The 14,121-nt window shown below is 40.4% G+C and overlaps 1 protein-coding gene across 1 annotated transcript in view; it reads right to left on the bottom strand.

Annotated features, from left to right (window-relative positions):
* Positions 1 to 438: 438 nt before the first annotated feature.
* Positions 439 to 14,121, bottom strand: part of ABRAXAS2 (abraxas 2, BRISC complex subunit) — a 28,091-nt gene continuing 14,408 nt past the window's right edge. The window contains exons 5-9 of the mRNA XM_043476204.1: positions 8,358 to 8,548; positions 7,386 to 7,505; positions 6,767 to 6,851; positions 4,897 to 5,011; positions 439 to 2,587 (exon numbers count right to left, since the gene is read on the bottom strand). Coding sequence (XP_043332139.1) covers positions 2,118 to 2,587; positions 4,897 to 5,011; positions 6,767 to 6,851; positions 7,386 to 7,505; positions 8,358 to 8,548 — 981 coding nt within the window. The 3' untranslated portion in view covers positions 439 to 2,117. The remainder of the gene's footprint in view (positions 2,588 to 4,896; positions 5,012 to 6,766; positions 6,852 to 7,385; positions 7,506 to 8,357; positions 8,549 to 14,121) is intronic.

The following is a 14,121-nucleotide window of genomic DNA, read 5'->3' on the forward strand; positions in this document are numbered from 1 at the left end:
CCACAGAATCCAGAATACACTTTTTAGCCAAGAGACGCTCATTCTAGGTGATTCTGTAATTCCAAAGACACTCTAGGAGCCCCCAATCCTATAGCATCTCAATCGTTATGTGACTTGGCTGAGGTGTCTCTTCAAACAAGATTAACTATGTGAAAGGTGTCTTTCGGGAACGAAGGTCCAATTTTCTACTCAACTGATACTCAGATCTCTTGATAACCTAATATTCAACACATTCTTGAAATCAACAGAAACCTTGTAGTAAATTGTATTTTTGGATTTCCCCTGAAACCAGTCTGATCAATTAAAAAAAAAAAAAAAAGTATGGAGATGAGTTTTCATGCCTTTTAAACAAACTGTATGAAGTCAACTAAGAACAGCCAGGATGAGTAAAGTGAGGCAAGACCCTGCCGGGTGTTGAGACATACATTAAAACAATGGTACCATGATTAAATAAGTTTTTATTGTCACATTTAACTGCTTTGTCAGATATACATTGTAGGTTTCAGTATGGCATAAAAATAAAAATATTTTCCTGAATGTCAAAATCTGAATAGAGGAGATGGTGATGGCACTTAAAAAAAAAAAATTCACACTGGTGCTGAAGCTGCTAGAAGGTAGCTGATAAACACTGGAACACATTTGCAGATAAAGCGTTCTGCAACATTTCAAATCAAACGGCAGTGGTATAAGGCCAACAAAACTGGACAGTAGGAAGATACAGACCCCGTTGAGTAGCTATCTGAAGGACGGCAGTTTGAGCACTTAAGTTTCCAGTCAGACTAAACTTCTTTCCTACAAAATGAAACTACTTTTCCAGAACCTGGATTTTAAGCCTCCTTAACAACTTCCTTATTCTTACAGGTCGCAACTAGTCCAAAGAAAGGCAGTTATAATCCATGGCATTAGCTTCGTGGGCTGACCCTGCCATAAACGGGGGAGGAGGGGTCTTGTCATTTCCAAACCAGGAGCCTGTCATGCTCATGAACGTCTGTAGTGGTTTCACACATCCTGGGCAAAACTAGAAAACAAGCAGTAATTAAATAAAAATGTTAAGTGCATCCCCAAGGAAAGTCTACACACATTCCACAGCTATATGCCAAATGGTAACTTAAAAAAGTATGGTTATTCCGATTGGAAATGAATCTCTATTCAATAACCAAGCTTCCCAAACAGTTTATTAAATGTCTTTCTTCCACAAATAAAACTAACACTAGGATTTGTCAGAAGATCTACATGAATTATCTCCCTTACGTACGAACTTGGCTAAATCTGGAGTCTGTTCCTCATAAAAACTCAGGTCTGGAACGTAACTCCTTTCTGTTATACTGCTGTGTCCTTCATTTAAGACTCCAGAACAGAGACCGTAAATGTGGCTAGTGCAACATAGCAGTCACTGGAATTCCCCGAAAGAAAAATAAGTAATTTATTTTATGACGTACTTATTTGGATGATTACTTACTGGTAATTAGTATTTCTACTTTTTTTTTTTTTTTTAAAGGCAACCATTTTAAGTGACAATACATATCAGGCTAGTAGAAAAAAGTGGAAACAAAGCCCTCTCTTTTGATCTCACAAAGTCATGCAGACAAAAGAAGGTACATCTGATTTGTTCCAATCTTGGAAATTATCAAAATTTCTTTTCTGGCAAAGATGAATTTGGCTCATCATAGAAAGAAGGTTCTTTGAAGGCTGCTGCTTAACTAGTTTCCCTTTGAAAAAGTAAATTTCAAGGCATGATAGTGCAAGAGGTAAGGTTTTGATTTATAGAACATTTATAGACTAATTGTGCTTAGTCTCTAATTTCCAAATTATTTTAAAGAACAGAAACTACATTGATAAGTTTATCTTTGCCTAAATTTACCAGTACATCCGTGAATCGCACCAGAATTCGGACAATTTGATTATCTTAATGACTCTGTTGTGAGCCCTGCACACTGCGTCCGCAGGTGAGGACCCCCCGCAGGTGAGGCTCCTCCAAGGTCTGTGCCCAAAAACTCTTGTCTTGGGGAGTCCAGGGGCCTGAGAAAGCAGTTCTCTCCCCCAGAGGAAGTCCTCAAACACTCTCTCAATGAGCGATTAAGAAAAACAGTGCTAACTGGAGAGTCCCTCGCGTTCAGTTAAATCTGGGAGGTCTGAGTGTTCCTGGAGCCCCCGTCGGGGTGTGTCACGGGGCGAGAATCCCTTGAATGTGAGTATTCGCTGTTAGGGGGCTCTGTAGGGTCAATCAAATTCTCATAATCGCTGTCGTCTGACTCCTCAGCACTGTCTCCAGCTGCTCTGTGAGGAGGCGGGGCGTCCGCTCCACTTCCAGGGTATTTCAGTCCAGCACTGGTGGAGGCGTAACTGGAGGAGCCCACAGCTTGAGGTCGAGGCATAAAGATGCTGGTCTCCATGCGAGAATGGCTCAGAGTACTTTCTTGATTATTTGGGTGAAGATCAGAATAAGGCGGAGGCGGGTCTGAGGCCTCTGCGTCTCCAAGAGTACTTCGGCCTTCCGCTGTGAACCCTGGATAGGGCATCCGAGGGCCGAAGGTGGGGGCCGCGCTCTCAGACGGCGTCTGTCGGCTCAGCACTGCCTGCTGCAGTCCTGGGTGGGGAGAGGAAGGGAACTGTCACACACTCCGTACTGCCACAGCTTTGCATGTCAAACGTTCAACGGTCGACCTGACTGCTCTGAAAATGGCAACCAAGCAGTGCAATTTACCATTACTGTGAGTTACTGTACATTTGCACAGTATTTCATAATTTTCAAAAGCCTCAGGACAGCTCTCTGAAGTACTACCATCATCATTAACATTACCATCTGCTATGCAGGCAAAGGACCAGAGGTCAGAAAGATCAGGTGACTTCACCAAGAGGACAGCTAGAAGTCGGGGCTCTGATACCCAAACACGGGTCTCTTAACTCCAGGTCCAGTGCTATGACCCTCACCTGCTGCTCACTGTGCGCGGAGACCATGGGGACAGAGGATGAAATCGATCGCTGTCCCCACCCTTGGCGGTCATCTGAATGTGAGTTTTTCCTTACTAGACCTCACATCAAAAAAAAGACAAAAAACCTTCTCAACAACTACTTGTCACAACATTCTTAAACATCTCTTCTCCTTGGAAGTTCAAAGCCCTGGGACTTCCCTGGTGGTCTAGTGGCCAAGATGCTACACTTCCAATGCTGGGGGCCGGAGTCCAATCCCTGTCCGGGAACTAGATCCCACATGCTGCAACTAAGAGTTTGCATATCACATGAAGACTGCATCTCCTGCACGCCACAGCAAAGACATGGCCCAACCAAAGAGACAAATATTAAGAAAAAAAAAGTTCAGAAGCCAATACAACATTGTAAAACTTTTTTTAAAAATTCATTTTAAAAAACAGGGAGTTTAAAGCCCTGTGTTAGGTACTAGGCCATAACTTTACTGCATTTTTATGGTGGTAAAACTGAAACAGTCACACATCTATGAGTCTATGGCCTTTAAATTGTTTTCAAGTACATTTAAAAATATAAAAATTATTTGTACAAAATTTAGAAAAGAAAAAAAAAAGAAAATCACCCACAATTCTATCACTCAGATAAAACTGCTAAATTTTGAGAAAAGTGAAAGATTTGGGTTAAAAGACACACACCTCAGGTGTCAACTGAGAGGCACCCCACTTCTTCAAATGCCAGCTCTATCACCAGCTCTGTGTGTGTCCATGTTTTTTATCTTATTTATTTGGCTGCACTGTGCAGCAAGCAGGACCTTAGTTCACCAAACAGGGATGGGATCTGTGCCCCCAGCAAGGGGAGGAGCCAAAGTCTTAACCTCTAGTTAAATCTAGTGAGTTTCATAAAAAAGAATGAAATAATGTCATTTCCAGCAACATGGATGGATCTACAGATTATCATACCAAGTGAAGTCAGACAAATACCACTGATATTACTTACACATGGAATAAAAAAAAAAACAAAAACGGTACAAATGACCTTACAAAACAGAAATAGGCTCACAGTCATAGAAAGCAAATATGGTTACCAAAGGGTTGGCAGGGAGGATAAATCAGGAGTCTGGGATTAACAGATACACACTACTGTACGTAAGACCGATAAACCACAAGTCCTACTGGATAGCACAGTGAGCTATAGTCAACATCTTATAATAACCTATAATGGAAAATAATCTGAAAAAATAATCTGAAAAAAAAAAATCTGAAAAATAATCTGAAAAAAATTATTTTTCAGATATATATACATATACACACACACACACACACATACACACACACAGCTGAATTACCATGCTGTACTGAAACTAACATGACATTGTAAATCAACTGTACTTCAATAAAAATAATATTTTAAAAAATCTGGTGGTATTATAGCACATATGTCTGTCACCATGCTGGAGTTAATAGATTCTTGGGCCTAATTCTCATTTAACCAGCTGGTTCCTTAAAATAATGGTATCTGGCCACCCACTGCTATCAAAAACTCGACATTTAAAGTCTTTGCTGAGACCCTGCCCCGTGAATCAAATACAAAGTTAACATAATTTTAGGTAGCTCTTTTATGAGGCCCCAGTGAACACAGGACCCAGTTCCTATGTCCTAGGCATGCCAGGGTTAACTTGGTAAGAAACATCACATCTACTGTACACAGATCATATCACTTCTTGGGAATTATTCTAACTTGGTTCAGCCTTTCTACCATTGGTCTTTTTTCTTCCACTATGAGACTTGAGAAGGACACCATGAAAAACAGTACTGCGCTTCTGGAAAAGTCTAAAGACAAGGGAATGCCCTGTCCTAAGCAGCCTAACTTGGGGCCTGATGAGTGTAGAAGAATGCATGTAATTTATCATATAATTTATTTAAGACCAGACATTTCCATGATACTCAGGAGTAAAATGAATAGGAAGCTCACGTCTTTCTTGTTCCTTTTCATTCTTCCTCTGAGTGATCTGTCTTCTTAATTTGTTCACTTCTGCCTGACAAGATTCAACAACTCGCTCACTCTTTTCCACGTCTGCACACACTGCCTGAGGGAAAAATGACAACAAGAACAATTAGTTTCAAATCCAAGCATGAGGCATTTCATAAAGACAGCATCGATCATGACCCTAGGAAAAATCTGTATACTTTATTACGTTAAAAAATAGACATTTCCCTGAGGTACAGAACAAAATCATGAAGGCCCAAGAGACCAGTATCACTGTTACTCACTGAACTGTTTTCTTAGTTATGTTAAGATGATTATGCTACTTAGCTTATACATTCTTGAATATGAATCTTTCTCTTGCTTACTCATCTTTACTTATATGAAAAGGGAATTTTTGGTATCAGTCTAGCATAGGGTTTCCCAGGTGTTCTGGTAAAGGACCTGACTGCCAGTGCAGGAGACCTAAGAGACTTGGGTTTGATCTCTGGTTGGAAAGATCCCCTGGAGGAGGGCATGGCAACCCACTGCAGTATTCCTGCCTGGAGAATCCTATGGACAGAGGAGCCTGGCGGGCTACAGTCCACAGGGTTACAAAGAGTCGGACACGCCTGAAGTGACTTAGCAAAGCACAGTCTAGCATAGGAGGATGCACAAAAGAAAGGAATGAGATGCTTTCAACTTTTATTTATAATCAACAATTAAGCCTCAGATCACACACAGACTTATTTAACAGAAACTACAATGAGGAAAAGTTGAAAAAGAACTTGACTTTGAAACTTATTTTCTTTTCCAACTTCCCCTCGTCAATGTACTTTAACCATTGCTATCAGGTCATGGACGTGACACTGGCGTGTGCAGGGCAGGCCTTAATCAATAGGCGATGAAATGTCTAATACATGCCACTCTGAAGTCTGCAAGGTGGCACTGACAGTCTGCAAAGAGCATGGTCATGAATTCCCGACAAAAAGCTGCTTTTCACTGAACGTTCCTTCCATAGCAGAAATGCCAGAAATCACCGGAAAGTGGGCCAGTCACCAGTGAGTGAGGCTGGATTAAGTTCCCTGGGCTGCTATGGGGACTGTGACCCTGATTTGGAGCCTGATACTGGGATCTGCCCACTGCATGCCTTCCCCTTGGCCCCAGGCTGAACGCAGACTGCTCTCCTCTTTCTCAGCAGCTGCCTGTGCCGTTCCATTCCCTGGGCCCTTCCTCCAGGCCCGGACAGCCCCTTCAGCCCTGCCCCTCTTCTTCCTGTCCTCTACGGCGCTTTTGTTCTCAGGGTTTCAGAGCGAATTACCCCTAAGAACACTCTGGGGCTGATGACAAGAACGTGGGAAAGTACTGCTAGCACCTAGCTCAGGGTCTGGCTTGCAGGAGATGTTTCCACAGATATTTGTTGCATGACTGCCTAGGAATGAACAGGCTCCACTGCACCCTCCCATCAGTGGAGGCAGCTGTGGGCAGAGGAGGCCGAGCAGTCCTCAGTTACCACGGGTGCCTGCGGGCGCGGTCTCTACTTAGAGGCCAAGGGATGCGACAGCTGTGTCCTTAGCGATCCTTCCTTAAACTGGGAACACAGTTCTCTAGGGAAAACGCTGTCGTTAAGGAGGTCACAAGTATTTAAAAGAGGGATATTAAAACTGTACTTCAGAGTCTCTATGGCAGGCACATAGTGAGTGAGACAGGCTTTCACAGGCTGGTATGAGTAACTACTCCACACATCTGATATCATTTGGGAACTGATTTTTGGACCACAATTCATTCGTCAATTAGGAGATTATTAAAAATTAAAGTAGAATTTAAAAAGCATTTGGGAAATAGAAATATGATGAAAACTAGTAAATGCATCAGTTACCTGCACTTTCTCCTGAAGCGCATTATAAACCTGATAAATCGCCCTGATGTCTTTCATTACTCCGTCCTTGTCAAAAAAGTCAGTACTAGAAGACAGACAGAAACAAGATTCACAGAGCGATTAGAACTACAGTGAACTGGAAGGCATTTTCCTGTCATTTCTACCTTAATCTGTTAATTACTTGAATGCTGCAACCCCAGGGTGACAGTGTTTCAGCAACAATGCCCATGTCCCTAGGGTTACAGAAGAGAAAGAAGAGAGAACCCCTTTGCCAAGACCACTGAGAAATAGTAGTTATTTTTTCCCTCACCCTATACATTTTTCAGGGACCACAGTTAGCTTTCAGAACCTAAGATATACACATAATCTACTCACATTTTTGCATCAGTTGCAAAAAAAGAAAAGAAATTGTGGCAAGTGATTAAAAATATAAATACTGATAAAAGTAAATTTTCTTTTCAATAAGCGTTCAGATTTTGGTATACAGTAGTGGTAGTCTAGAGAAAGAGAATTGCCTTATTGGATTTTTCAGTGTTAATCATATCAAATGATGTCACATTTCTCCACAAGCATAGTTAGCAAAAGAAAGGAAACACATTCATTTTACCTTTCAACTTACCCATGTTCTTTAATAACTTTGGCATAACTCTGAGAAGTATTTGGCACTGAAGATACTTTATACTCTTGCTGGCTAGTATTGCCTAGATTGGGAATAGCAAGGGATATCCTTTGATTATACCTGTGGGGGATTGAGAGAGAGACAGAGATCATGTTGAAAGCACTCCTCTACTTAAGGAATGGGTCTTGCCAACAGGAGCTCGAGTCTCTGCATTGAGAACTAACAGAAGATCTCACAGAGAACCCACTTCCACAGACAACCTAGCGTTATGTTAATTAGAAAATCTTTCACTTCCCTTAAAGTAGAACTCAGTTGTAAACTCCCGAAGGCAGAGGTTAGCTCTTCTCCATTTCCACAGCAACTGACAAGAGTGCTGAGGTGGTTTTAGGTGCTCAAAAACCTACTGAATAATTAATGAAATCTTAGGAGTGACTATTTAACAACTAATAATTATTTTTCACTGATGCTGGTTTAATTTATTCTACTATAAATGAACTTCTGTAGGAAACCTTTCTGTTGTTTACCGACATACCATGATCAAATGATCTTTCTTTTTGCTTTAACAAGTTCCTAATGCAAAACCCTCATTAGCCAGTAGGTGGATCAATTTTACAATTTTGTCCTTGAAATCTAGGTTTTAAAATTATAATCAGATTTACAGCACAATAGAACTATATTTGTATATAATGGATTATGGAGAAGCAAATGATAATTTCCAGCTGTTTATTCCTGTAAGAATTGAGGCATCATGAATGTCTTCCTAATGCTTCTTGACTCAAAAACTATTTTAATTTATATAATTAACTGACAGGAAAATACCTTCTCTATCACGAAGAAAACCAGCTACAGGACAGTTATAAACACTCTTCTTTAAAGATGCTATAAAATGCTTATTTTCAAAGGCACAAATCTCAAGTACTTGTATCAACATCTTGCCTCTTTACGTGTGGCTGGAGGGAATGCTTTCTTTACCTTCGATTTGGTCTAAAGAGAACATATTCTAAAGCATGGGTGGAGTTGTTGGCGGTGGAGATGAAGCTGAAGAGGAGGAAGACGAGATCGGGCGCCCCGAGGATGCGGGTGAGCTGCTTGTGGATCACCTGCTCTCGGTACGACATCTGCTGCTGCGTGTTTCGCCGGAATCGGTACCACCCGATCACTTTCTGCAATGGACACAGAAGAAGAAGTATTAAAAGTTGCATGAAATCCCACAAATTTCATTCTGAAGGCATCCGCACAATCATTCATACCAAATTTATGTGCAATAGCTCGAAACCGAAAACCACTCAATTGTCCCATCAACAGGCAAATGGATAAATAAAAACGTGGTGTATGCACACACTGGACTTCTACTCAGTGACACAAAGGAAGAAACACCAACATATGCAACACACATGAATCCCAAGTAATTATGCTGAGTGAGAGAAGCCGGAACAATAACAACAAAAATTATCATCATCATAATAGCATAGGCTACAGGATTCTTTTGGTTGTTTTTTTTTTTTTTGGCCACGCTGCAAGGCTTGTAGGATCTTAGTCCCCCAACCAGGACCGAGCCTGGGCCACAGTGGTAAAAGTGCCAAGTCCTAATCACTGGACTGCCAGGGAATTCTCAATCTAACACTCGATGGCATGTAAAATTCTAGAAAATGAAAATGACATAAAGCAGATCAGTGGATGACTGGGGCAGAGGTGAGAAGGAGGGATCAGAAAAGATCATGAGACTTTGGCAGGGACAGATATGTTCATTAGCTTACTCTGATGGTGGTTTCATGCATATATACATATATGAAAACTTATCAAAGTACATGCTCTAAATATGCACAGTTTACTACATGTTAATTATACTTTAATACAACAATTTTAAAAGGTTAGCTTTGTCAGTGCTGACTATACCAGAACTTAAATTGGTATGTGATTTAAACCGACAGGCTCTTTGGAAGAACATTTTCACAATGTGATTTGCTGGATGTACGGAAGATGAAAGGCCTAAGAGACACCTGGGAGCTTGTTGGGCCCAATCCAAACCTGCAGAATAGGAGCTTCTAAGGGTACAGTCAGAAATCTGAATTTAAGATAAATTCTTAAGTTTTTTCTTATGTATAACTAAAGTTTGAAAACCTCTGTTGTGGAGACACTTTAATTCTTTATAGGAAGAATAATCTTCCATAGCTTCTTTCTTTAAAACAAACTCTTTGAGTGAAAATCCTGTTTTAAGAAATGAAACTAGTTTAAAGTTGTTAGTGTCGTATTAACGGTAAATTTAGATTACATTTTGGAAACTTTCACAAAGGAAGGAAGTCAATCAACCTTTACTGTTACAATTATTTTCACTAATTATCACAACAACCCTGAGAGGTGAGTAATGTTTTCTGCAGAGTTCATATCACATGCAAGGAACTACAGGGAGCAAAGTAATACTGCCTGCTCTTAAGGAGTACTACTGAAAATAAAGCATAATTCTAATTATATTGAAGCAATTAATTCTGGTATTCTTTAAATATAAAGAAAATTCAAACACCTTGGACAGTATAAATCTTTATAATAGAGTGAAAAGTAGTTTTCCTTTAAAAAAATAAAAACAAAAAGCAAGTAAGAAAAATTATCAACTGGCTAGAGCTACTAGTATCAAAGAACATGGCATTATTTCACTCTGAGTCTCGGCACTTTGAATTTAACTTGGGATTAGCTCCCCTGCAGGACTGGGTCACGTCTCACACCCTCTGCATTCCTGCAGAGGCCTGAGCAGCGGTCAGCACACGGCCGTTCTCATGAAATACTTGCTGATTAAAGAATCAAGTCAAGTGGTGACTGGATGGATACTAACACTTTTCATTTACACTGACTCCACTTGTTTGATTCCATTTGTACTTTCTGAGAAGCAGAAAGCCTTGTAAATTTACTGTGGATATCAATTTATTCATTTGATATTTGCTAAAAGGATAACCCTCTTCATTCTGATCAATCAGAGGTAAGATGCCAAAATAATTCACACTGGTGACAGGTACGATTGTACCTTTTACAGCTAATAAGCTGGTTGCAAGGCTATCGAGAACCAAGGTTACTGATGCGGAAGAGCACCTTTTTGATAGCTATTTTTGGGCCATGATGAAAAATTACGAATGTCTTTCCCTAAAACCTTATCTCTGCTGAAGCTTCAGACAATATTTCACAAAGACTCTCCTCTCTACTCTCCATGCTAGACATTCACTTACATTTTCTGGAGCCAAACAATTATCCCCAATACTGAGCACATTTGTCATCTTTAAGCTGTGTTCTTTTTGGCCTTATGATAATACTAAGATGGCAGTTATGTTTATCATTATCTGTTTCAGAGCAGATGCTTTCAGGAAGGCAGAAATCCTTCTCTCACTTGCTTTTTTTGGCCTGAGCCCAAAACCTGAGGCTGGTGGAAACTTTGTAAACATAATATGGCTTCTGCCAGGGCAGTAATTGAGCAGGCAACCAGGCTGCACCTACAGGGGAATTTCTCATATGAAAAAACATAGGCCTCTATCTTAAATCCAACTTTTAAAAAAAATTTAGTAATGTTGTAAGGTTCCTATATTTGACAGCCACATGTTTTCAGTAAACATTTTTCTATATATTTTATATATTAATTGGTACTGTGACAAAAATCTTTATTAGGTTGTGTATTCTAATGGATTGTCTTAGGACTCAAGAAACTTTTAAAATTACTACATACTTATTTTATGAGTTCAAATCACTGAACTTTCCTTTGTAGGATTTTTCTTTTTTTCGGTGGTAGTGGTGGGGGCTTCCCTGCTCCACTTGTAGGATTTTGGCTCCCCCACCAGGGACTGAACTCTGGCAGTCCTCAGGGCTCGTGGCAGTGCGAGTGCAGAGTCCCAACCACTAGACCACCAGAGAACTCTCAGTTCAGTTCAGTTCAATTGCCCAGTCATGTCCAACTCTTTGCAACCCCATGGATTGCAGCATGCCAGGCTTCCCTGTCTATCACCAACTCCCGGAGCTGGCCATCGAGTCATGCCCATCGAGTCGGTGGTGCTATAAAAACATCTCCTCCTCTGACGTCCCCTTCTCCTCCTGTCTTCAACCTTTCCCAGCATTAGGGTCTGTTCCAATAAGTCAGTTTTTCACATCAGGTGGCCAAAATACTGGGGCTTTATTTAGTTTTAGCATCAGTCCTTCCAAAGAATATTCAGGACTGATTTCCTTTAGGATTGACTGGTTTGATCTCCTTGCAGTCCAAGGGACTCTCGAGAGTCTTCTCCAACACCACAGTTCAAAAGCACCAATTTTTTGGTGCTCAGCTTGCTTTATGGTCCAGCTCTCACATTCATACATGACTAGGGAAAAAACCACAGCTTTGACTAGATGCACCTTTGTTGCCAAAGTGATGTCTCTGCTTTAAATATGCTGTCAAGGTTGGTCATAGCTTTTCTTCCAAGGAGCAAGCATCTTTTAATTTCATGGCTGCAGTCACCATCTGCCATGATTTTGGAGCTCAAGAAAATATAGTCTGTCACTGTTTCCACTGTTTCCCCATCTATTTGCCATAAAGTGATAGGACCAGACGCCATGATCTTAGTTTTTTGAATGTTGAGTTTTAGGCCAGCTTTTTCACTCTTACTTTCCGTTTCATCAAGAGGCTCTTTAGTTCCTCTTCACTTTCTGCCATAAGGGTGGTGTCATCTGCACATCTGAGGTTAATGATATTTCTCCCGGCAATCTTGATTCCAGCTTGTGCTTCATCCAGGCCAGCATTTCACATGACGTACTCTGCATATAAGTTAAATAAGCAATGTGACAATATGCAGCCTTGACGTACTCCTTTCCCGATTTGGAACCAGTCTGTTGTTCCATGTCCAGTTCTAACTGTTGCTTCTTGACCTGCCTACAGGTTTCTCAGGAAACAAGTCAGGTAGTCTGTTTTTCCCATCTCTTGGAGAATTTTCTGCAGTTTGTTGTGATCCACACAAAGGCTTTGGTGTAGTCAATAAAGCAGATGTTTTTCTGGAACTCTCTTGCTTTTTCGATGATCCAAAGGATGTTGGCAATTTGATCTCTGGTTCCTCTGCCTTTTCTAAGTCCACCTTGAACATCTGGAAGTTCTTGGCTTATGTACTGTTGAAGCCTAGCTTGGAGAATTTTGATCATTACTTTGCTAGCATGTGAGATGAGTGCAATTGTGTGGTGGTTTGAACATTCTTTTTTTTAATTGTGTGGTGGTTTGAACATTTTTTTTTTAATTCCTGTCTTTTAACTGCAAAAGAAAATATAATCGTTAGTTTTAACACAAAGCTTTAGAAAATCAAAACTGAAGATCAGCTTTTTGAGAATCTGGGCCACAAGAAAAGCAAAGATAACTCCAGGTAACAATCTATATTGTTCTTCTGTGTCTCAAAAGACCAAATCCGATTTTATTTATTATTTTTTAAAATACAATGACTATATTTTAATACATAACTGAAATACAAAATACCATGCCTTTCTTTGGGATTGGAATGAAAACTGATCTTTTCCAGTCCTGTGGCCATTGCTGAGTTTTCCATATTTGCTGGCATATTGAGTGCAGCACTTTCACAGCATCATCTTTTAGGATTTCAAATAGCTCAACTGGAATTCCATCACCTCCACTAGCTTTGTTTGTAGTGATGCTTCCTAAGGCCCACCTGACTTCGGACTCCCAGATGTCTGGTCTACGTGAGTGATCATACCATCATGGTTATCTGGGTCATGAAGATCTTTTTTTGTATAGTTCTGTGTATTCTTGCCACCTCTTCTTAATATCTTTTGCTTCTGTTAGGTCCATACTGTTTCTGTCCTTTATTGTGCCCATCTTTGCATGAATTGTTCCCTTGGTATCTCTAATTTTCTTGAAGAGATCTCTAGTCGTTCCCATTCTGTTGTCTTCCTCTATCTCTTTGGAAGGCTTTCTTATCTCTCCTTGCTATTCTTTGGAACTCTGCATTCAGATGGGTGTACCTTTCCTTTTCTCCTTTGCCTTTAGCTTCTCTTCTTTTCTCAGCTATTTGTAAGACCCCCTCAGACAACCATTTTGCATTTTTGCATTTCTTTTTCTCGGGGATGGTCTTGATCTCTGCCTCCTGTACAATGTCACGAACCTCTGTCCATAGTTCTTCAGGCACTCTATCAGATCTAATCCCTTGCATCTATTTGTCACTTCCACTGTATAGTCGTAAGGGATTTGATTTAGGTCATACCTCAATGGTCTAGTGGTTTTCCCTACTTTCTTCAATTTAAGTCTGAATTTTGCAATAAGGAGTTCATGATCTGAGCCACAGTCAGTTCCCGGTTTTTGCTGACTGTGCAGAGCTTCTCCCTCTTTGGCTGCAAAGAATATAATCAGTCTGATTTTGGTGTTGACCATCTGGTGATGTCCATGTGTACAGTCATCTCTTGTGTTGTTGGAAGATGGTGTTTGCTATGACCAGTGTGTTCTCTTGGTAAAACTCTATTAGCCTTTGCCCTGCTTCATTCTGTACTCTAAGGCCAAGCTTGCCTGTTACTCCAGGTATCGCTTGATTTCCTACTTTTGCATCCCAGTCCCCTATAATGAAAATGACATCTTTTTTTGGTGTTAGTTCTAGAAGGTCTTGTAGGCCATCACAGAACTGCTCAACTTCACTTTCTTTGGAATTAGTGCTTGGGGCATAGACTTGGATTACTGTGATATTGAATTGTTTGCCTTTGAAATGAAAGAGATCATTCTGTCATTTTTTAGACTGCA

Source organism: Cervus canadensis, chromosome 8, assembly GCF_019320065.1.
Source record: "Cervus canadensis isolate Bull #8, Minnesota chromosome 8, ASM1932006v1, whole genome shotgun sequence".
In the NCBI taxonomy this organism is placed as follows: domain Eukaryota; kingdom Metazoa; phylum Chordata; class Mammalia; order Artiodactyla; family Cervidae; genus Cervus; species Cervus canadensis.